General features: G+C 41.5%; 1 protein-coding gene across 3 annotated transcripts in view; it reads right to left on the bottom strand.

Annotated features, from left to right (window-relative positions):
• SERHL2 (serine hydrolase like 2) overlaps positions 1–20,410 on the bottom strand; it is a 102,387-nt gene extending 81,977 nt beyond the window's left edge. The window contains exons 1-3 of one of the 3 annotated variants that reach the window (XM_088468020.1): positions 20,193–20,410; positions 16,705–16,847; positions 11,574–11,608 (exon numbers count right to left, since the gene is read on the bottom strand). In XM_088468020.1, the coding sequence (XP_088324146.1) occupies positions 11,574–11,608; positions 16,705–16,721 (52 nt within the window). In that variant the 5' untranslated portion in view covers positions 16,722–16,847; positions 20,193–20,410. The remainder of the gene's footprint in view (positions 1–11,573; positions 11,609–16,704; positions 16,848–20,192) is intronic. The other 2 variants (XM_088468018.1, XM_088468019.1) reach the window with 2 other exon arrangements.
• Positions 20,411–24,515: the final 4,105 nt, after the last annotated feature.

Below are 24,515 nucleotides of genomic sequence, written 5' to 3'. Positions count from 1 at the left end.
GGGTAAATAGCATGGCTATTACTAAACACCAAGTGTATATTAAAAAAACAACAACAATAATAAAACCACAATACTGAAAAAAATAAGAAAAATAGAAAAATTATATAGAAAAACTAAAATGAAAAAGACATACAGATATCAGTATCCTCAAAAGATCAAAAAAATAAAAATAAAAGATTCTTTAAACAAATGCAAAAAACAATATATTACTTCAAAAAAATATTATAAGAGTTGGACTCGTTAAGTCCTCTAGGAGCCAATGTATCAAGGTAGAAAATCCACCTAGCTTCACATTTGCGCAAAGCTAATTCCCGATCTCCGCCCCTAGCAAGGGCTGGTATGTGGTCAATTAACATGCACTTGAGACTTGCCACAGAATGTCCCTGTTCAAGAAAGTGGGTTGCCACTGGCTTGTCTGATTTTTTCTGCTCAAGCGCCATTCTAATCGTGGAGCGATGGTTCGCCATTCGTTCGCTGAAACATCTCTTTGTCATCCCCACACAGACAAATTAGCATATACACTACAAAATTCATCATGAAGTGTAGTCGATGTTTGATCTTGATTCTTTTTCCACTGTGTGGATGAGAGAAGGTACTGCCAGTCAGTAGTGATCTACAAGTAGTGCAGTCGGCACATTTAAAGCAGCCCATTCTCATAGATGGAAACCAAGAAGCTGTAGTTGTTGCTGGTTTTAATGTAGGTCGCATAAGCATATCCTGTAAATTGGGACCGCGTTTGTAGGTGCATATTGGTAGTCTTTTGCCAAGTGCACCCAAATCAGGGTCGGTTGCAATGATCGGCCAATGCTTATTGACTATTTTTCTCGAATAGTTCGAGGTGGCATCAAACTTGCTGGAAAAAAGAATTCTGGTAGGGTCAATTTTAGAACCCCCAACAGACTTGCCGTCTGCGTGCCGTTTAATAGCCTTATGTAGACATCTCTGTATAGTTGTGCTAGAGTATCCCCTGGCCAAAAAACGTTCGGACATCTCAGTATCCGTAGAAATTGAGAGATCGGCAAATTCTCTTTTAGATGACTTGGATGTTGACTACCCGAGTGAAGAAGGGTATTCTGATCAGTGTCCTTTCTATATAGGGTAGTCCCAAGAACATCACCTTCAAGAAACACTGTGACATCCAAAAAATGCATTGTCGTTGGATGAATATTACTAGTGAACTTAATGGGGGTAGCCAAAACCATTAAGATAATGGACCATGTCCATGAACTGGGTTTCTGTACCCGACCAAATCATAAAGAGGTCATCTATAAACCGTCTATAAAATACTATATTGTCAACAAAATTTGGCAAGATATGTGTTTGTTCATACCCCGCCATGTACAAATTGACGTACGCCGGAGCAAGATTCGACCCCATGGCGGTGCCAGTGTTTTGTATATAAAAGCTACCGCCATACTGAAAATAATTATTGGTCAAGACCAAATCAGTGAGTTCAACCAGAAACTCAACTGGTGGGCCACAATGATCAATATTAATCAACGCCTGTCTAATAGCATGCAGTCCACCTTCATGTGGAATTACAGTATACAGCGAAGATACATCCAATGTGGCCAACCAAATTGGTCCTGCAGGTAAACTCACTGATCTCAAATTTTTTAAAAAAATCATCAGTATCTCTTAAATAGCTAGGCATCTGTACTACCGCCACCTGGAGAAAAGAGTCAATAAATTGAGCCACTGTCTGTAATGTTGAATTACGTGCGGAGATTATCGGTCTCCCTGGTGGGTCTACCAGTTGCTTGTGGACCTTGGGAAGGGTGTACAAAATAGGGCACACTGGGTGTTCCACCACCAAGCAACTGGCAACCCTAGCATCAATCCACCCCTGTTGACATGCACGTTTAATAGTTGTATCAACTTTATTTTTTACCGAAAGCAGCGGGTTCACAGCAACTTTAGTGTAAGTAGAAGTATCAGATAGTTGGCGTAGTATCTCATTATTATATGCAGTCCAATCCTGGACCACTGTTGCCCCGCCCTTATCGTCCTGTCTCACAACTATTTTGTCATTTTTGATCAAAGACTAATGCCAATTTCTCAGCAGGGCTCAAATTATCATATTTAGGCTTACTGGTGACAAGCGCCATATCCTGTTCAATGAGTCACAAGAAAGTTTTGATACTAGCATTAGTGCTGAAAGGATCAAAGCTGCTAGGAGATTTAAATAATTGATCTGGTACGGTATTATTATTCCCAAAAAACATACGTAGTCTCATTTTTCTACCAAGTTTATAATGATCAACTGTACATTCAAACCTGTCATGTGCTAGTGTGGGTACAAACGAAAGGCCTAACGATAACACCTCTAACTCAGCATCAGACAACTCATAGCTAGAAAGGTTAAATACTGTATCTAATACCGGCTGCCCCTGCCTCTTCTTCTTCTTGTGTTGCCCTCTCCTCGTAGGAAATCTAGACCTCCTCTGGTAGATCCGGTCACTCTGCCTAAAAAAGAACCACTGGGAGGCCTAGATTCACTGGGATTTCTTTGATTAGGGTCTATAGTTTCACCCTCTGAGTGGGACTGGGATGATGAGGAATCATAGAAGCGGGGTGTCTGTGTATATGCCCTCTGGTGACGTCTAGATCTATTGCCACCCACCTCACTCTTTAGCCATTTGTAAACCTGATGGTTAGCATAATCATAATTGACAGTACTCAATTTTTTCCTCTTAAAGGCTATTAGCTCTTGTTGGAAACCATTAATTTGTTCTGTAATTTTATCATCACTCCAGTTATTTGTTTTGTCAGCAGATAACAGTCGAAGTGAGCTTTCATTAAACACGGCAATTTCTTGACGTATCTTAACCAATTCGGTCCCCACCTCCTCTATGACTAAAACCATCAGGTCTAGTGAGCACTTATTAAGCACTCCGCACCATTTTGTGCAAAATGTTAAATTATTACGGCCTAGGGTAGGTATGTTGTTGACCCTAAAACCTCTAGGGATCTTCTTATTTCTGAAATAGTCAGATAGAAATTGACTGTGTAATAAAAGCTCAATTTCACGTTTCCTAAGCCTTAAGCCTCTATGAAATAAATCCTTAGGGGTTTCATCAGGAAGACAAGAAAATTCCGTGTGATTAAACAAAACTTTATCGGCATCATCGTCAGTCAGTGAAATGACATTAGTCTCAATAGCACTGAACATAGCCTCATCAAGCTCACAACCATGTCCCGATGCCATATTGCTACTCCCAATCCAATATCACACATTATATTCAAAAAACGACAAACAACACAAAAACTACAAACACATACCAACCCAGTTCATGGAGACAGGATAGACATATATTCCAAAGGCTAACCAAAACATGAGACCTTGCACATGAGAGATAACAAAAAATTATATATCAAAATATATTAAAAATAATCCTTAGAAAAAATGTGATGCTGAAATACGTCACTTGGCAGTTCAATGTTCCATATACATGATCAATTTAGTGCATCCATAATAAAACGAGCAGGGTGCCAGACAAAAATCGAAACTTATATTGAAGCCAGGATCAATTGTATATTCCAAGGTGTCCACACTCCAGTATGACAAGAATACAGGCGGGGTGCTCAATTTAAAGGCAGCAGAACTGTCCATTTATATACAGAGAAAATAATCGGCACTCACCAGATATATGAAAAAAGACTTATTTATATATGCAAAAACAGGTTTTGAAATACCCGTAGCAGCAAGATACAGGGGTTCAGTCCAGTCGACGTTTCAATCCCAATCCAGGATCCTTATCAAGACCTCAGCAACCATGCAACAATTCCTAATGAGCAGCCAAGTGCAGGATATACACCATCACCAGACTAGCCAGACTAATACCCCAAACAATTAACACAAGGTGCCACCCCCAGCCGCACAGCCTGCTGGGTAGCAAAAATAGTACAAACACAATAATACCATTATATTCTTCGAATAGAACCACTCCCTTTAGGTAGAGCGTTCCTAACTGTGTGCAGATCATACAGTAAGACCAGCGCTATGCACACCAGCGCTAAAGGTATAATATTATTAAAAAAAACACGATAACCGGAAGTGACATGCCTTCCACCACCGAGGAACGCACGCCAACACCGGAAGTCACGTGTCCGGTCCACATTAGGAAGCAAAAATCAGGTTAACGATCATCTTGAAACTAAGGGAACGCGACCACCGGAAGTTACATGCGCTCCATCACCGTGGAACGCATGCCAAAACCGGAAGTCACATGTCCGGACAACATTAATGGTCAAAAGTCAATTTAGACTGCGTGCCATCACATTGGAACGCATAGCCAATGTGTAGCAAGGCCTATATAGGCGCCATCTACTGGATTACCAGCATATTTGCACATAAGCAGGGAAGTTTTCTTTATTAATATGTTGCTGATAAATTTGAGATATGGTTAATCATTATGGGTAAATAGTATGGCTATTACTAAACACCAAGTGTATATTAAAAAAACAACAACAATAATAAAACCACAATACTGAAAAAAATAAGAAAAATTATATAGAAAAACTAAAATGAAAAAGACATATATCTGGTGAGTGCCGATTATTTTCTCTGTATATACACACTATATATATATATATATATATATATATATATATATATATATATACATACACATGTACATACACACTGTTCGATCACTGTGGCCAGCAGTGATCGGGACACATGGGTAGGCAGAGGCAGAGTTTGCTGCACAGAGGATGGTAGAAGGGTGTGGCTTCCCTCTAATATCTGCGCTGCTAGAAGATTACCTCCCAGGCACGTGGTTAAACAGGGTAAAGTTTAAGAGTAGTTAGGACTGCATTTTTAGTGCTGTGAGATGGGTGTGATATGATTTGCCGATAGTCATAATGTTGACATATATCACATCGACACGAGAATGTCAACATGATCATAACATCGACAATGACCATGTTGACATTCATCATTTAGACACTAATGAAATGTTGGAGAAATGGAATGGTTCCAGCGCTATCTTGAGATCTGTGTTGTTGATAGATTTGATCTTGTTCCCGGTGTATTCCGAAATTTGTAAAAAAAAAATATAAAACTAATATCGTGTGATATTGTTAACTGAAATATGTTATATTCAATGAAATTGAAAATCCACTCAGCATTTGTAGATGGTGTATGAGCGTTGGACCAATTTCCGCCGTGGTCCTACAGTGGTTGCGAGATACAACGTTGATCCGATGTGTTCTTGGATCAGTCAGGAACGGTGTCAGTCATTAGGAAGAAACAAAAGTAACATGCCTCTATAGTGCAAATCAGTAAACCCAAAAGAAGTCCTACACAATTCTGTAGTTTACTCACCTTCTGTGGGGTATGATATAAGCCTTGGACATTTATTTTTAACAACCGATGTCCGTCGGTTATATGGGATTTGTGGTCCTTGGATCCAAAAGACTGATTTATGAAAAAATCTATTTGCTGTATTTTTTTTATAAAAAATACTTTTATTGGTCCATAATTGGTGTAACCTAATTTACATCAATAATCTAAAAGGACATATAAGATACACGATAAAAAAAATATATATTCTAAAAAAAATATATATATATATATAATTTTTTTTTTAAGAAATAAAATATGCTAAAAGAATTAATGAAGGAGTGAAGAGAACCAATGAATGGTTACCTAACAACGCGTTTCGCAGATCCTGTGTCTGCTTCCTCAGGCTGGTAGTAGAGGAATGAACAACCTGGCCTTTAAATAGGGAACTTTAAAGATGCTAATGATTATAGACAGGTTGATCTTAATTGAATGATAGAGAGAGAGAAATTTTTTTTATTAAACACAGAAACTAAAACATGGTGGGATATCGCCACTCTACAGAAGTATCTAGAAGTCAAAGGATACCAAGGGGTTTGAGAATTCAGAAACAAGCCTCCTTTACTCTCGAGGATGATACTGACAATCAATTCAGAGATAACTGGAACAACACTATCAACCAATGTTTCTTCGACCTAATGAAACTGATCAATTACAAAAAAAACATGATTACCTAAGTTAGATAAAGACATCAATGATACCAGAAGTATACTAAATCCCCATGAACACCAAGGAGAGTACCAAAAATTGGAGACAATGACATGGGAAAAAAGTTAAAAAAGCTGAAGAAGACATAAAACAGATAAAAAGGAGAAAATTCCAAAAAGACAAACAAGATTATGAAAATTCAGTTGGGGCTAACAGAGAGATGATTGCAGTGGAAGAGAGTGAGGACAACAACCTGAAATTCAAATTTGATAAGGAATCTATCCATGACTACAACAGAAATAGAGATAAAGGCTTAAGACCATCCTCTTCAACATTTTCACCGGCAGATTGGAGGATAAAACAAAGAAACAAAAGAAATTACAATACCTTCTATCCTACCAATGGGTATAGGACAAGACCTCAATACCAACAGAATGTTCACTTTCAACATAAAGGCGATAGGAACTGGAAGAACTATGGCTATAACCAATATCACCAACATTACAACCCTGGTTGGGTGAATAGAGGATATCAGGAACACACTCGACAGAGGATATACAGAGAATGTATATGATAACCATAGGAAACGACCCACAAGCTCCACCTCTCATTTTTTGGAGGAAGACAGGAGATCCAGCACAAAGATCAGATTCTCACCACTTCAAGAGAAGATAGCAGTAGCATCACCATTAAGAAGAACAATAGAAGAAGAGGGACAAAGGGAAGACACATTTCATCCAAAAAAGATAAAACAGAACACAGGAATTTTCAATTTGAGTGACATGCAACTGAACCCAACACATCTCCCTACTAAACAGAGGATTGGGTTTTGCCCATCACAAAATGTCAATTCCTTTAATGCTTATATCGATGTCCACAAATACACCAGAAATCTTACGTTGAAACGATATTTTCTAAAGAATGACGCTTCTTCTAGAAACTATAATGACAAATTAAAAACTAATATCACAACGGAGGTAGATCTTTTTAAGCACAGTCAACTCAAACCCAAGTCAACATTCAATCCGATATACTGCAAAGGCAATTTTTTAGAAACCTTCAATATCATGGTATTAAAAGATATAGAAGATTTGGAACACATGGATTTTTCAAAGAAAATCAAAAATCTAAATAGAAAAGAAAGAAACACACTAAAAGAGCTAGCTAACAAATAATGAGCAAGTAATAATAAACCCACTGACAAAGGGGGGAGGGTACTGTTATCATGAATACCAAAGACTACTATCAAGAAACTGGAGGTCTTCTAAGGGACACAGCAACCTACAAGGTTTTGGATAGAGACCCAACCATTACCTTTAAATGTGAGCAGTAAACAATTCTGAAAAAAGCATTAGACCAAGGAATATTACAGAAATCAGAATTTTAATATATGTATATAGCTCACCCACATATCCCATATTTCTACAATTTACCCAAAGTACATAAGGACCAAGTACACCCACCTGGTAGACCTATAGTATCGGGTATAGATTCCTTAACATCTGGGCTATCGAAATATGTGGACATTTTGTTTTACAACCCTTAGTAAGTACCCTCCCCTCTTATTTGAAAGATTCCACTGAAATCATCAATATTCTTAAAAACATTACATGGGAGAATGGATACATTTTATGTACGGCGAATGTATCTTCTTTATACACCTGCATTAGACATCAACGAGGTGTATTGTCTACAAAATTTTGTCTTCAAGAAGACAACAAATTGCTTGAAGACCAGGTATCTTTTATTTTGGACAGCATTGTTTTTATTTTAGGTCACAATTATTTTTAACTTTTAAAAGAGTTTTATCTACAGATCCAAGGCACGGCCATGGGGACCAGGTTTGCACCCAGCTACGCTAATTTATTCATGGGTCATTGGGAACACAACAGGATATGGAATAACAAGCCCTTTGGTGCAAACCTGGTCCTGTGGCGACTTTATATTGATGATATTTTTATATGGAAGGGAGATGAAGAAATTTTAACACAATTTTTATCATATTTAAACAACAATTATGTAAATCTGAAGTTTGAAACTACTATGAGCAGGAAGAATATTATTTTCCTAGATCTGGACATATACCAAGAAGGAAAAATAAAAAACAAAACTTATTTTAAACCGGTTGATTCCAACAACTATTTGATGCCTACCAGCTGCCATAATCCCCAATGGATACACAACATTCTCAAAGGTCAATACAGACGCATTAGAAAAAACTGTACAAACCTGGAAGTATATAAACAACAGGCTTCTTTTCTCTCTGAAAGATTTAAAGAAAGAGGCCATCCTAAACCTTTGTTGGAAAAGTGCTTGACTGAATATGAAGCTCAGAACAAACAGGATCTGTTATCAAGTAATACCAACAAAAATACCAAGAAATAATTCTCTATACCTTTTATTAATGGTTACAATGACCAGTCTAGAAAGATCAAGAAAATCATTAATAACCATTGGCCCATCTTGCTCTGTGATCCGATCCTGAAGACTTACCTCCCCAAAAAACCACAAGTAATTTTCAGAAGAGCTCCGAACATCAAAAGTATCCTGGCACCAATAGTACCACCATCTATGAATAAAACTTCATAAAACTGGCTCAATATTCGAAGTAAAGGTTTCTTTCCGTGCATCTCCTGAACCGCATGCAAATATGGACTTAAGACTAATAACTTTATTTTCAATGTCACCAAGAAAGAATACTCGATCAAACAAAACATCAACTGTAATTGTGATTTTGTTATTTACTTGCTGGAATGCTCTTGTAAATTACAGTATATCAGCAAAACTTCAAGAACACAGACGAACAGGATTAAGGAACATATCTTGAATATAAAGAAGTGCCTCTTTACCCACAGTGTCTCTAAGCATTTTCTACATGTCCATTCCAGTAACCCAGAAGGGCTAAAAGTTATTGGTATAGATGGGATCCATCTTGGAATAAGAGGAGGGGACAGACAGAAGAAACTTGCACAAAAAGAAACATATTTGATTTACCAAATGAAGACCCCGTCTCCCCTTGGATTAAACATAGATATTGATCTTGCAGTTTTTCTTTAATCTTCTTGGTCACAGTTTATAGACTTTCCCAGTTATTAGCATCTATATACGACTCTTTACATGTAAAATATATGAACTCTGAACTTTCTTTTCTTCCAGATTGCTGCTATCTTTATGTGATATACTGGGAAATTATTGATTGACATCTCTTTTGTAATATCATCATCAGCAAATGTATTTGATTTTCTCTGCCTTGACATGTCTCAATTGAGAGCATATGCATCTGTCTTTAAGCACTTTCTAAAAGATTGATTGTTAGATTTTGTCCGCAGTTTTATCCCCTTTCAGCACTAATGCACTTTTGAGCATTTGCACATTTTTCCTACATTACTCACACTATCTACATACATTTTCATTACCATATAAAACACATTCTTTACATTAGATCAGCAGCCCTTTTTTCATACTTTTCTCCATTTTAATGCACGTTTCTCCTTGAACATCTGCACACTTTACACTACACTCACTTAACCACACTTTCATCTAACCACCCACATTCTACATCCATTTCCACATCATTGATTTGTTATTATTATCCATATCGACACGCTAGTGACACATTCTTTTATGTCCAAATTACATCACATCATTCCTGACCTGCGTTATCAGCCCAGTTTAAAGCATCTCCCCGACCCGGTCTCTGCTCCGCAATGAGCATCATGGGTCTCCTAGGCAACCTATCCTCATCATATGACCATTCAGTGGAGTTCAGCTGTTAATCACGATGAGGTAAACACAGCCTCACTCAGATTTCATCCCCTTCGCGACTAACTCCTGCTGACAGCTCTGCAGCAGCATTAAAGATCGGCTTCGCACAAATTACTCAAGTAAGTCTGCAATGCTTATCAATGAGCTGGTCCTCCATTTTAAGAACTTGGCACTGAGATGGGATATCACGATCTAATCATCTCCATTCTCTAAACCACGTCCAGAATCAACTCCTCCCATTTAGATTCTTGTCACTTTTTTCGTTTATTTACACATATTATCCTCATTTTTTTTCTAGCAGTCATGCAATTATTAGATGTGCAGTGACAATGAACATAATCATTTCAACATTTTACCAATATTATTTGCTTTTTTTTTCTCTCTCTATCATTCAATTAAGATCACCCTGTCTATCATCATTAGCATCCTTAAAGTTCCCTATTTAAAGGCCAGGTTGTTCATTCCTCTACTACCAGCCTGAGGAAGCGGACAGAAGCTCTGCGAAACATGTTGCTAGGTAACCATTCATTGGTTCTCTTCACTCCTTCATTAATTCTTCTAGTATATTTTATTTACTTAAAAAAAAAAAATTATATTGTAGGACTTATTTTGGGTTTACTGTTTTGCACTATGGAGGCATGTTACTTTTGTTTCTTCCTAATGACTGACACCATTCCAGAGTGATCCAAGAACACATCGGATCAACGTTTTATCTCGCCACCACCGTAGGATCACAGTGGAGATTGGTCCAATGCTCAAATACAACCTACAAATAGTGAGTGCATTTTTAATTTCATTGAATATAACATATTTCAGTTAACAATATCACACAATATTAGTTTTATATTTTTTTACATATTTCGGAATACACCGGGAACAAGATCAAATCTATCTACAACACAGATTTCAAGATAGCGCAGGAACCATTCCATTTCTCCACAATTACTCTCTGGGGGCACTGTTGAAAGGCCCCTGTTGTTCCCAGGTGCACGTCTGAATCTATTGGATCTTACAGGGAATTTTGCGCTAGTCATACACATCTCTACTAATGAAATGTTGATATGTTAGAAAGTCAATATATTGTCTGGTAGCCTAGCGGTGACTTACCTGCAGTAGCTCCAACGTGGCTTCCGTGGCCCAGCGGTCAAGTGAATACCACTTCCAGGTCAGTCCCCATATCCTCCAGCGTTCCAGTATGTATTCCGTAGCCCTCCTGCTACTGCCTAACCCTAACACCTGTGCCCCGAAACTTAACCCTAACCTCTCTGCCAAACCCCAACGCCTGCAGCCTAACCCCAATTTCGGCATTCTGAGAATGTTGACATGTTGACTGTCGACTTTTTAACAATGTCGATATCATAACTATTAACCTTATGAATGTAGCCATTGTAAATGTTGACCTAATGACTATATCACGACTATAACTAATTTATTAGCAATTCACTGCTTAGAAATGTCTCCCAGTATGAATAAATTGCATTTTATCTTAGGGGACAATTCAATTAGGAGGGGGAAGGGGGGAAATTGCAGTTGGAACATAATAGAAACGCTGGCAACGACACAGCAATTTGCCCTCCTCGAGGCCCTCTCTCACCCCACAAATACCGTAAGTGCTTACAGTATTTCGTGGGTGCGAGGATCTCGCACTTATTTGGATTGACCCCTTCGAATTTAACTGCATATTTACAAATAAAGTCTTTATTTTCATTGGAATAAAAAAAAAAATCATGAACAATGACAATGAATGCAGAAATATAAATGCCATTAGTTTTACATGATCCCAAAAACAGGATCAATGACATAAGATATTTACCTTTTAGCAGAGCGGACATGTCTTTGCAGTCTGAGCTGTAAGATGAAACAGCAAAATGTAAGTGTATGAAGTTAATTGTTAATCATATTGTACTTGTCTGACCCTGGATCTGGACTATAACCTACACAATGTGTCAAAATCTGTCAGAATGCAGTCTACATATGTTCATACTACTATACAATATACTATGTTAATTAAATATTCTTTACAATTACAGTGCATTAAGGATTAAATTAATAAATGCATTAAGTATGCAAATTAGCTTTACAACCCAGCTCCAAACAAAATAATATGCAAACTTTATATGTAGTAAACCTCAGTCTCATTTGCTGATTCCCCTAGTTACATGGTAATTGATCTCTTATCTTTTTGACAATTCCACTACACACTGAAGTCTTTATGCAAAAATTATTCTAACTTGTGTAACCATTTTACAGCCATTTGAGGAAATATCTATTCTCCAAATAGATCACATTTTTGTGGCACAGTTTAAATAGGTTTTGTAATTCATAACAAATACATGGGGGCAACACTTACAAATACTGATGCTGTTTGCAGAGCATACGTTAGCACTACACATGCTCCAGAAATGGGCACACAGAAGTAGGGGCTATGTAGAGTAAGACATCCTGAAGGTATTTACACTTATGATGAGAAAGTCGGAACTGGGGTGTGAAGGGGCGGTTTCAAGTAGACAATGTACAGCTAGAAACACAATAAACAATTGCCTTGAGCACTATATTAGGCTTCTGAATCAGTTTGTAATATAGGGTAGCTAAAACTGTGTACAAACATAGCGATGTGTACCCAGCGCCGATGTCGCCGGCATCGTAAAGTGCATACACACTTGCCAATGCCAGGAGCGGAAGCGGGGGGGAAATACTTCCAATCACTCGGAAGTGCATGTCAGCGACGTAGCGGGTACACAATGGCCGATGTGCCTGATATGTCATTTGATCAGCCGGTTTGGACAACATATCGTCTAGTGTGTACCCGACATAAGGCCAGCAGCTGCAAAGTGGGTTGAGTCACGAATAGGTATTCACTATCTAGTGTTACCAGTACATAATTCCAGTTACTACAAAAGCAAAGGCACTGGAAAATGGCGGGGGAGGGGCACCTTGCGACCAGCAATACACAGCTAAAATACTTACAGTGGCAGCATGCAGGTCATTTATGAATATTGGGACTGAGAGACGCTAACAGTACAAGGTTACATACCACATATTTCAGCTAATGAAGGGACCTCATTATAGTAATTGGGAGAAATGCATCTTGTGTCTGAAAGTACAGTAGCTTACTCAGTGAGCGTGATACTGCGGACATGTGTCTGGAAGAGTAGCTAAAGATAGGGATGGCCATCGACGATTCTAAATCATGGCTGATGTTGAATGCTTTTACCATCACTGGCAAAGAGCCAATGGTTCTTAGCCATCGATGGTTATTATTTATTTTCTTGATGAAGCGGAGCTTAGCCCCGCTAAGCCACACACCCATTTTTGATTGGCCTGCGGCCCACCGTTCCCTCAGCAGCGGTGGCTATCGAGGTTTGCAAACCATCCATGGTTTGCCATAGAAGGTTTTTGTGCCATCGATGGTAATTACCGATGGACACCCCACCGATGGCCATCCCTAGCAAAAGAGAAGTGTCTGGGAGTTAGTTATTCCTTTTTTCCACCAAAAAAAATGGGTCCGACCTGGGTTTTCAGACATGGTTCTAACCCAGATCAGACACCGTTTACACAATACCATCGATCTGGGTTATTAACAGGTCAGCCTCGTTCACAATGAACCTCGGTCTGCCCTGCTAAACTTGTGAGGTCATATAAAGTGGGAGGTGACTGACCCACAACCACCAATCAGCTCATTTTAGGCATGACCCAGGTCGGATAACCCAGGTTGCGCCGTTTAAACTGCACCATCAAGTCCATCCTGGGTCCGACCCTGGTAGATACCTGGGTTGGATTGCCAGGTCACTTGACCCGGGTTATTTTTCAGGGACCCTGTTATACTGAGTTGCGACCCGGTAGACCCAGCAATAACCCCGGTATTTGCTCTGGTGTAAAAGGGGTATTAATGACATCTATCACAGTTTGAGAACTCCCAGAGGCGAGTGAGGGTAGTTTGACACTGGCACTTCATATTAGGAAAATAGACATGTCACACGTGGAGCCAGTAGCTGTGGGGAATAGGAGAGTGCCAGAGCAGGAAAAACTGCAGTGTATGGGTAAAAATAAGAAAGATGTAAAGTATGATTGGACCTGGTAGAGGGGAGATAGTTGAGTAAAATAACTTGGGGAGTTCATGCAGGAAGAGGTAATACTGGAGTTTGCTGGTAGAGGTAATTTTCAGGAAAGTCTTGTTGACTGAGGGAGAGCATTCCGCCGAGTAGGTGCAGCTTGGGGAAAGTCCCTTAAGCATGAAAGGCAAGCATAGAGATGCATATCTGGTACAAATGACAGGGATCTAGGTGGGACATAGCAGGAGGTAAATGAGGAGATATAGGTTATTTATTTATTTATTAATTTTTACTTATATATAGCACCAACATATTCCTTTGCACTCTGCAATTGGGAACAAAACATTAACACAACAGTAATAAAACAAGAGACTGGTAATGGCAGACAGACAAGGAGGTAAGAGGGCCCTGCTCACAAAATTACAATCTATAGGTTGGTTGTAGCTTGTTTGATAGCCTTATAAGTAAGCAGCAGTATTTTGTATGGAATTCAGTAAAAGGCACATCCAATCCAGGCACTGACAGAGCAGTAGATCCCAGTTTGTGAAGGACGTCAGCCTCACAGCTGCATTCAGAATAGATTGTAGAGGTAAATAGGAGACTATGGTAGCAATCAAAGTGGGCATAATGGGTGCATAAATGTAAGTTTACTTTTACAGTGTGTTGCGTGCGACATGTGCGGATTCTGGATATGTTCCTTAGAGGTATGTAACACAATTTTTTTTAAGCAAATCAACAGAAATAGAAATGTCAGGTTAGCAACTACAGTTGGCTGGTAGCAATATTATTAACACTGTTTTTAATATTGCATTAACATGGGTTAACACGGATAATGAGAAACCTGGGGAGGATAAGTAAATTTGGTATTATCCACATAAAGAGAATGCTGAAATACAAAAGAGCCGATTCGTTTTCCATGAGAGGTAGTATAGATCGGGAAAGGAAGAGGACGTAGGCCTATCTCCAACCAACAGAGCAGGGGGATCTCAAACCTGGTCCCCAGGACCCCAAACAGTTCATGTTTTCCAGTTCACCTGTGGATCTTTAAAAGGTCACAGTTGGTAATACAGCTGTGCACCCGCTAGGAGGTCTGGAAAATGTGTATACCCTTATGTCCTCAGGACCCCTATGTACTAAGCCTTGAAGAGAGATAAAGTGGACAGAGATTAAGTAACAACCAATCAGATTCTAACTGTCATTATTCAAACACAGCCTGTAAAGTGACAGTTAGGAGCTGAATGGTTGGTACTTTATCTCAGTCCACTTTAACTCTCTCCAAGGCTTAGTACATAAACCTCTGAGTTTGAGAACAACTGCAATAAAGTAAAATACAGAGAATCGAACACTGAAAGAGCAATTTGATAACCAGGATAGGACAAGTGTAAGGCAGCCCTAAAAAATGTAGCTCTTGTATGAGAGGAGAGTTGTCAGCAGGATCAAAAGCAACAAACAGAGCCAAGAGGAAACGAAGCGGGTAATGGCGTTAGACATAGCAGTGATCAAATCACTAATCACTTTAGTCAGTGCAGTCTCTATGGTATGTATAAAACAGATTCTGGACTGGAGTGGGTTTAATAAGCTGACCGTGGTGGATATAGGCAAGTCTTTCAAGCAGCTTACAGGGAGCAGTGTAAAAGGTTATTCATTTGGGAGAGAGATTTTGGGACAGAATTGTGTTGTTTTATTTTTTATTTTTTCCCCAGATTAGGAAGATGCGCTGCATTATGAATATACTACACAGATAACAGTAGAATAAAAGACAATACATATCTTAGGTTAGGTGGAGACGAGCCCTGGACACAGGGCTTGAATGAATTGGGGGAGAGGTGGCAGGGTAGGAAGATAAGAGAGTAGGTACTTTATCTTCACTTGTGGGATCAAATGAGGAGAAGGTGCCAGAATGTTCAAGAAAGGAATTGAGCAGGATGCTGGCTAAGGAAAATTATACAACTACATGGTGGTATCAATTTGGTTCATGATGTAGGGAGCATAATCTTTTGCGCTGATAGTCGGCTTGAAGTGGGAGTGGCAAGAATGTATTGTAAGATGTATTACAAAAGCACTTGGGGTTAGAAGCTTCAGCGTGTGAAAAGGCGGTCATTGCAGTTAATACTGGGGGAGTCAGTCTGGGATATCCTGGGTGGCAGGACCGGTCTTCAGTTTTGTGAAAAGTACAGGATATGGTCAGATATTAAGAGTGTACTGCTAGAGTAGAGCAAAAACAGGGCAGCCTTAGTGTTTTAGCATTACATCAGGACGTAACAATCTGAGTAAGTAAAGTCTTGCGACAGTGAGGCACATGGTTGAAGTTCTTGCAAACGCTCGTGCAGGGACAGCGGTTGCAAGAGCTGCTATCCCTGCAGAAGACATCCTGGCAAAAAGAAACAAAGTTGTCTCTTGGTTTTCGGGAGACACTGCCACAGTTACTGTCAGCTCCCAAAGTCTTTGTTATTCGTCTCCCACAGCCTAAGTTTTTGGGAGTTGACAGGGCACACATGTGGAGTGTCAGTAACTGTGGTAGTGTTTCTCGAAAACAGAGAAATTTGTTTCTTTCTGCAGGGGCAGCAGTTCTTGCAACCGGGTTGGGTATAGGATGCCAGTGCTCGGGATCCCGGCGGTCAGTATACCGACGCCCTAGCCCTCCCCCCAGTGCACAGGTTCTCGAACTCAGTCCTCAGGACCCCAAACAGTGCATGTTTTACAGGTATCCTCACAGAATCACAAGTAAAATAATTAGCGCCACCTGTGAATCTTTTAAAATGTCAATAAGTAATGAATACACCTGTGCACCTACTAGGTGACCTGGAAAACATGAACTGTGTGAGGTCCCGAGGACTGAGTTTGAGAACCACTGCCCTAGTGCCTAACCCTCTCCCTAACCGCAGTACTTACCGTTGGGATGTCAGCATCGGGATTCTGCCAGATGTTGGGATTCCGGCAAAACCATTCTAAGCACCATCATTCCGATTGTCGGGATATTCACCGAATCCCCTTGCAAACGCTGTCCCTGCACAAGACACCATGCGGGCAGCAGCCTAGGGTACCAAGCAGGCATAATACAGTAAAACATCATTCCCAGGCTTATCACCTCTCACAACAGCGGTGTCATGCAGCATAAGGACATCAGTCTTGAATGTAGTGGTCTAGACTGGAGCGAGGGCGTGCTCTTGTTAGACATCATTAATGGTTTGTTCAGTTAGTGCAGAAGGGAGTCTGGCAGTAGTAGATCGCAGTGTGGGGGCTTCGGTCCTCGCGTGGCCAGATGACTTCGTGACGTGGGAAAGCAGTGCGCAAGGCATAGTAACTGGGGAGAGCCAGCAGAGGTTTGCAGAATTACCCCCAGTTAATGGATGCTCACTTGGATCCAGTTTTGGATGGTTGGACCACAAGGGTGGGCGTGCCAGGTATGGATGCCTATGGGACAGGCGGCTGGTTCCTAGGGAGTGCAGTTGCAGTGTCTACCAGGTAGGAAGATCCTGCCCCAATGATTGAAAATGGTTTAAGGATTGTGTAGCCTTTGTCCACTTCTTCATTACTTATTTTAATGATTGCAATAAATAAAACTATGACCTAATTATTTTGCCACATACACGTCTTTCAGTCATTTAAAGTGTGGGTATGCCAGTGTGGCGCATGCAGGTCAGCTTCTGCAAACAATATCCTTTCTGGCATAAGTTCCCCCAATTGAGTAGTTGGATTCATAGCCTGGAATCCATGCAAACATGTCTTATTCTCTGGTACAGCATGTGATAAACTTCATAATGCTGTACCAAATGATCAAGACACGTTTCTATGCATGCCATACTACAAACCTTTAATAAACTATTTATTTTGAAGCAGTGGTACAGACTACTTAATTGGGTGAACTTGCGTCACAAAGGACATTATTTGCATTTGGATTCTGATGAAGAATTTCTGGAATTTTCTTCTCCTTTCAAGGTAGCAGAAACCACCAATCGTTTGGACAAATTCACATTCACATGGAAATTCAAATGAATAAGGCGCTGGTCTGCATATTTCCACTCAGGTCGGCTTCTGCACCTTATTATCAGTTATTGTAAAGTTACTAGGAAGCACTGATTGTTTCATAACTATTTTATAAACTATCTAAAAACAAAAATTGTATATGATGTTGAAAGCAACTCTGATGTTTTTAAATCTCTTACAAATCTAGATGCACTGATACTTATGCAGTAATAACATTTGTATGCTACATACAGTAAGGACGTGTAAACGCATTCAATACAGGCCTGCAGAAATCCACTGTTTGTGGGTGCCACTGGCTGGTGCGAATAGCTGTGCTGATCATGATGACCATAGTAAGGACACCTGCAGTGGCTCTGATTAGGTTAAAAAAATATCCGTATTTTTAATACAGTTAATGAAGATATACAGATATGTAATTCTAAACTGTTCACGTATTTTTTTTTCCTTTCCACTGAATTTGATATATCGACCATTCAAAAACATTTTCTAAATTTTGATGCCTGTGTTGAGTACATGTTGCCACTTAAAACGTTTCATTACAAGTATTCTTTTCAGTCATATCTTTAGTTAATGCCTGTCAGTAAAAATCCAGAAGAACCTACATTCCTCACCAGTGTGGATAAGCCCTATATACTATAAGGGATACATTCCCCAACAGCGGGGATTTTGCCGTTCACAATGCCGACGCCTGAATCCCTACACTTATCGGAATGACCAGCGCCGGGATCCTGATGGTAAGTACTGGTGTTATGGTGAGGATTAGACACTGAGGGGGGAAGGATAGGTTTAGGATTCAAGTGGGGGGTGGATGTTAGGTTTAGGCACTAGGGGGGAGGGAGGGTTAGGTTAGTACAGTGGTACTCACACTTGGCTCAGGACCCCTGGAAAATGTGCACAGGTGCAGTCATTACAGACTGACACATTTTAAAAGATCCACAGGTGGAGCTAATTATTTCATACCCTCTAACATTTCACATCTAGAATCCGGTACAGGGGTGTAGCCATAAAGGGGGCATGTCCACTGGTGCTGTACCAGTGTACCTGGGGTCTGGAGGCAGCCAGCGCGGGTTGGTTTAACTTCTGTACATCATCGCTGGGGTGATTATGGCAGCATCAGTACAGACTGCTTTGCAGAGAACCACGGGGGGAGGAGCAGAGCCACCTGTCACTCAGCAGCGCTAAGGGAGTCCAGTGTCCCTGCAGCGCTGCTAAAAGTATTGAGAACTCGGTACAAACGGTACAGCCCGTTTGCCGGTACAGACCTTTAAAAAACTGTACTGTACTGGTTAAAACGGTAAAGTTGGTTGTTTCACTTGTGATTCTGTGAGGAGACCTGGTAAATATGCACTACTTGGAGTCCTGAGGACAGAGGGTCTCATTCAGACCCGCTCGCGAGCGCTGTACGCTCGCAAGCGGGTCGATGTAACCCAAATGCGCATGCACACGACAGAGGCGCCTCCGTCGTGCGCATGCGTGAGACCCGGCGAGTGACGGGGAAGCCGTCGCTCGGGGTCTCGCACCAAAGGGGGCGTGCTGTCGATGGTGATTGACAGCACGCCCCCTTTGGTGGGCGTGCCGGGGCTGTGGCTGCCCAGACGGAGGCATTCCCATGGGAACGCCTACCGTCTGGGTCCGGCCCCACTGACATCACTAGTGATGTCAGTGGGAGTGTTTTTGGCTCTGATAGAGCCAAAAGCACTCCGGGCTTGCGGCAGACGAGACCTTACCACAAGGGTCTCGTCGCAAGCCCATTGGTCGCGATGGTCTTGACCATCGCGACCATCTTTTTGGCCGCTCACATAAGCTGTGGGTGGTCACCCACAGCTAAGCGAGCGGCCAGGAGGCCGCTCCAATTTTAGGTAGGCCGGCCCTGATTCAGAGCGTCCGGCTCTGAATCAGGCCCAGAGTTTGAGAACCTGTGGGTTAGTATATTTACTTACAGCCATCAGGACGGTAACCTGGTCGGGATGCCAGCATCAGGATTCTGTCCGCCGGGATCCCGTACCCAACCCATACTATAATAGCCATGCAAATGTTATTTCTGTCCATTCAGTAGTAGTTACCAGTGAAGGAATATGACTCCGCATCGATGGGAACAAGATAACTACCTAACCCTATGTTGTGGGAGGTGAAAGGTATATCTGACATTTCAGAGTTCACTTCACTAAAGGTCACCTGTGGCCGGGTAAGTCTTAAAGGGATACCATACAGTAAAAGAAAAAGCACTATATGGGGAAATCGTGTGATGCCTGAAAAAGAATCATATAGCTAAAATGGGGAATGATAATCGCACATATTCCTGCACACCCCTGTAAGTATGTATGATCCCATTGTATCTGGGATCTGACTCCCAGTAACAGAGCACAGTAGGGGCGCCGCGCAGTCACACGTACCGGCTTCACTTCTCATCGACTGCGTGACGTAACGTGATGCGCGCGCTACGGTTCCTGACCACAAAACAGCTGGGTACGGTCAATGCAGATACACTTTTGGATCTTCTGACTTGGGGCAGGCAGGAAGAAGTCACGCAGTGGGCGGGATGTGGTCACGGGACCGGGTGACGTTTTTGTGTGTGTACGGAATGTTCGGCAAGGAAGCATAGCAAACTAGGAGATGTTCCACTTGGATGGTAGGGAATGACGCTGGCCACTGGCTGATGACGTCAGGGTCCTCTCCGTGAAGGGGATTTAGACATTACTACCGGTAATGTCTAAATCCCCTTCACGGAGGGGACCCTGACGTCATCAGCCAGTGTCCAACGTCATTCCTTACAATCCAAGTGGCCCTGTAGGGCCACTTGTAACATCTCCTAGGGGCCCATTTATCAAACTGCATTTGAGGTAAAATTCGGGGGTTTAAATCAAATACTAAGTATCCCCCGAATGTATGAAGGAGGGACCGCAGCAGGTATCTCCGATACCTGCTACGATCCCTCCATTGCCGCCGGAAGCCGCCTCCCCCATAGGTTTCTATGGGGGATGCGATGCTGCCAAATGTATCAATATCGGGAATGCAAAGCATTCCCGATATTGGCACCAGGAGCTAACGCCATCTGAAGATAGCGCTAGCCGCTGTGTCCTATGGGCACTTACCCGCATTTCTGCCGGCAGAGGGTTCTTCCAGATCCCTCCTCTGGCAATGGGCGCCGCTCATGTGCAGTCCGCGGGACTGTGCATGCGCAGCAGCCCGGAAAGCGCTCCGGCCACATCGCAGGGACGGGCTCTTTTCGGAGCCCGTATCCCTGCATGTGCCGGGTCATACATTTGGCCGCTATGATTGCATTTTGCAATGCGATTATGGGCGGTACTGCATGCCCTAATCGCATTGCAAAATGCGATCCTTAATAAATTTTCATAACTTATATATTGAGGTCGACTCGATTATGGAGATATGGAGCGTATTCAATTAGGTGCGAGAATAGCACAAATCCCGCACGTGCAGGGTTTTTCCTGCAGGTACTGGAATTTTGCTATTCATTTAGATGCAGGGGTTTTTTTGAGCAGCCCCAAAACGCCAATTTTTCGTAAAATCCATATTTTTAGGAAAATTGGTCAGGGAATGTTCAGGCACCCTGGAAGTTTCCAATTAGCTTTATTAGTACCTTAATTACTCACCTTCCTTCAGCATCAGGAGCCGGATCTTCTGCAGTAGGGTATGTGAGTGTTTGTAATACCCCTTACACCAGAGATAAGACCCAGGTTAACGCAGGGTTAACCCGGGTAGCTCCTTGGTGTAAAAGGGGACAGGGTTGGATTTTTTGGTCGAGTGACCCAGCAATCCAACCCAGGTAACTTGCAGGGTTTAACACGGGAATGACCTGTGAAACCCTGCAGTGTAAACGGCGCGATCCGGGTCACGATGACCTGGAGCACGCCACATGCCAGCTTAAGTGGCGCTTGGAGATGACGTCATCTCCAAGCATCCACTTCCACTCCGGAAGAGCCTGGTCACTGCAGACCCAGCACCGGTGTGAACGGTGCCGACTCGGGAATTTCCTGTGTCGACGCCGGCTAAATTCCAGGGCTGATCTGGTTTGGAACCCTGTTCCAACCTCCGGGTCAGACCCAGAATTTAGGTATAAAAGCAGTATGAGTGTATCAGTGACTCCCAGCAGCCCCCTCCCCAGTGACAAGATGAAGAGGAGGCCACCGGTAGCAGCGTACCACCGGACACCAGTCTGAAAACCCTGCGACCACTTTTTTGTTATTTTTTTTATTATTGGATACAGCGGGAGCACACATAAAATCTGGTTCCTGTGCCCACTTTGCCACCCTATTTCATGCCCAAAACCTTTGTGGGACAAGCACAATACAATTAAAATGTATGTAATAGACACTCCTTTATTGCTTATACAATGTAAGCTTAGCAGTCCAATTTGATTTAATTGTTTTAACATAATTGAACACAACATGTTCTGCATAAGAGGCTGGAGCACAAATAAGACGCTTACTTCAGACTTACGGTTCTGGCTGCATGGCGTGAGCATCTCACACCTGAAGCTCCGCCATTATCCCGACTAGAAAACTCTTATAAAAGCTATTTGATAGCCTCCACTGGGGATCCCCCCTTGCGGTTAACCTCTCCCCTGCTTTATGGAGAGATCCTTCCCTCCCGCGCCCGCTGCTAAGCCGCTCCAGCCGACACAGGAGAAGCGCAGAGCAGGAGATAACATGGCGCCAGACCCTGACACTGAAACAGCCTCCCCAGCACATAAGAGACCTGCGGCTGCAGCGCAAGATGCCCCATAGGTAACAACTAGATCTACCTCTCCTATTTCTTATAATGAAGTGGTTGAAGCTATTAAATCCACTATGGGTCCCCTCCTCACCAAAGCTGTAAGTCACATTACTGTTCAACTGCAACAGCTGTCACACAGAGTGTCAGACACTGAAAACAGAATAGGATCTCTCTCCCATCACATGGCTGAGGTACAAGGCTCCATGATCAAACTGGAAAAAGAAAATCTCAAGCTGAAAAATAAACTTGATGATCTAGAAAATAGATCACAAAGAAATAACAAGGTTAATTATAGCTTAATCCATCAAAGGTCAGGCGTTGGCACAATTTGTCCGTTCCACGCTCCCGTCTATATTCGGCATTGCTGAGGAATGCAAGGATCTCATCATAGAATGGGTGCACAGAGTAGGCCCCTCTCCTAGATCCACAGAAGTGAGACCTAGGGTCAACATTATTCAAATGCTTGAACTACCTTCATAAAATAGCTTTTTGGAGCACCTCGCGGAAGAAGCGAAATATCACCTGGGAGGGCCATAAATTATACCTTTTTCAAGATTTCTCAGTGGAACTGACGTGGGCTCAAAAGGCTTTTTCATCTATTTGCTCTCAATGAATTAAAGATCATAAAAAATTTGCGTTGATCTATCCTGGCAGACTCCGGATATTTGAACAAGACTCTTCTGTAGACTTCACCAACTCAGATGATGCGCAAGCTTACCTCTGGGAAGCGGCTCAGGAACGCGGCAAGGACATTTCGGACCCTGTCTGTTCAATACAGATCTGACTACAACAGTGTATCCTCCCTTTACGACTCCCTGTCATGTCGATGAGGTGAAATGTCTTCATATAGTGACATTTTTCCTAAACATTTGTCTCGACACATGACGGCTTCTCCTACTCACATCTAACGGTTAATTCAGGTCAATAATCCACCTTTTTTCATTTAAATATGTAACCTCCGGTTCATTTATCTTTTAATTTCCGATTATCTACCGTTTTAATTGGATTCCTCCAGTTCGTAATAAATCCACTTCTGTTTGCGTGACACATTTTAGAAGTATAACACTCGTTCATAGAGCGGGTGAGGCCCTTTAGGCTAATTCCCTCAAGATTTTGAATAATCAGGGTAGCGGCTCTGAGCTCAGCCTGGAAACTCCCCAACTTTAGTTTTTTATGTATTGCCCTGTTTACTAGGAAGTCCTACAATTGGGGTATACATACCTACCCTATTTGAGGGATGTTACTTTTACTATTGTTTTGCATTACATTGTTCCCCTTGTCTAGTCTTGTTTGTATCCCTTCCTTATTTTCTTCTCCTTCCCTTCCCTCCCCTGGTCGGTGTGCTCATAATTATGTTCGCAGTGATGCATGGGGAAACTTCTCAGATAGATTAACCTTCCTATTACAGATTCATGAAGTCTCAACTAAACATAGGATTGTGGAATATAGGAGGAGTCAACTCCCATGCCAAAAGGCATAAAAGATTACTATATTTATCTAAACAAAACATAGATATAGCGTTGCTGCAGGAAACGCACCTGACTGCCTCTTAAAAATGTAAATTGAAATGATGCAGTGGTGTCTAGTAGCTTCAGCTCCGCTTACATCGAAAAAGAGAGGTGTTGTTATCTTGGCTAAACGTTCTTTGCAAATAAAGGTTTCTTCTGTCATCTCTTACCGAGGGCAGATATGTTATAGCTGAGATGTCATATAATAGCCTCCCTTTGGTTTTATGTAATGTTTACACCTCCAATATATACTCCAGACAGTTCTTCCAAAAGTTGCTAGCTAAACTTATTACACACAGTAATTCTAGATTGCTAGTGGGAGGAGAATTCAATTTAATATCGTCTGCATGTCTTGATATATAGAAAAATAATAAGAGCGCTATGGGTGTAGGTGGCACTGTAGAATTATACATAATAAAAAATAAATAAGAATAAAAGTAAAATAAAAATAGGGAGAAAGAGAAGAAAAGA

The sequence above is a fragment of the Taudactylus pleione genome, unplaced genomic scaffold (assembly GCF_031769625.1).
Source record: "Taudactylus pleione unplaced genomic scaffold, aTauple2 ptg000080l, whole genome shotgun sequence".
NCBI classification, from domain to species: Eukaryota; Metazoa; Chordata; class Amphibia; order Anura; family Myobatrachidae; genus Taudactylus; species Taudactylus pleione.
The sequence above is the reverse complement of the archived record's forward strand: the minus strand, read 5'-3'. Positions and strand labels throughout refer to the sequence as shown.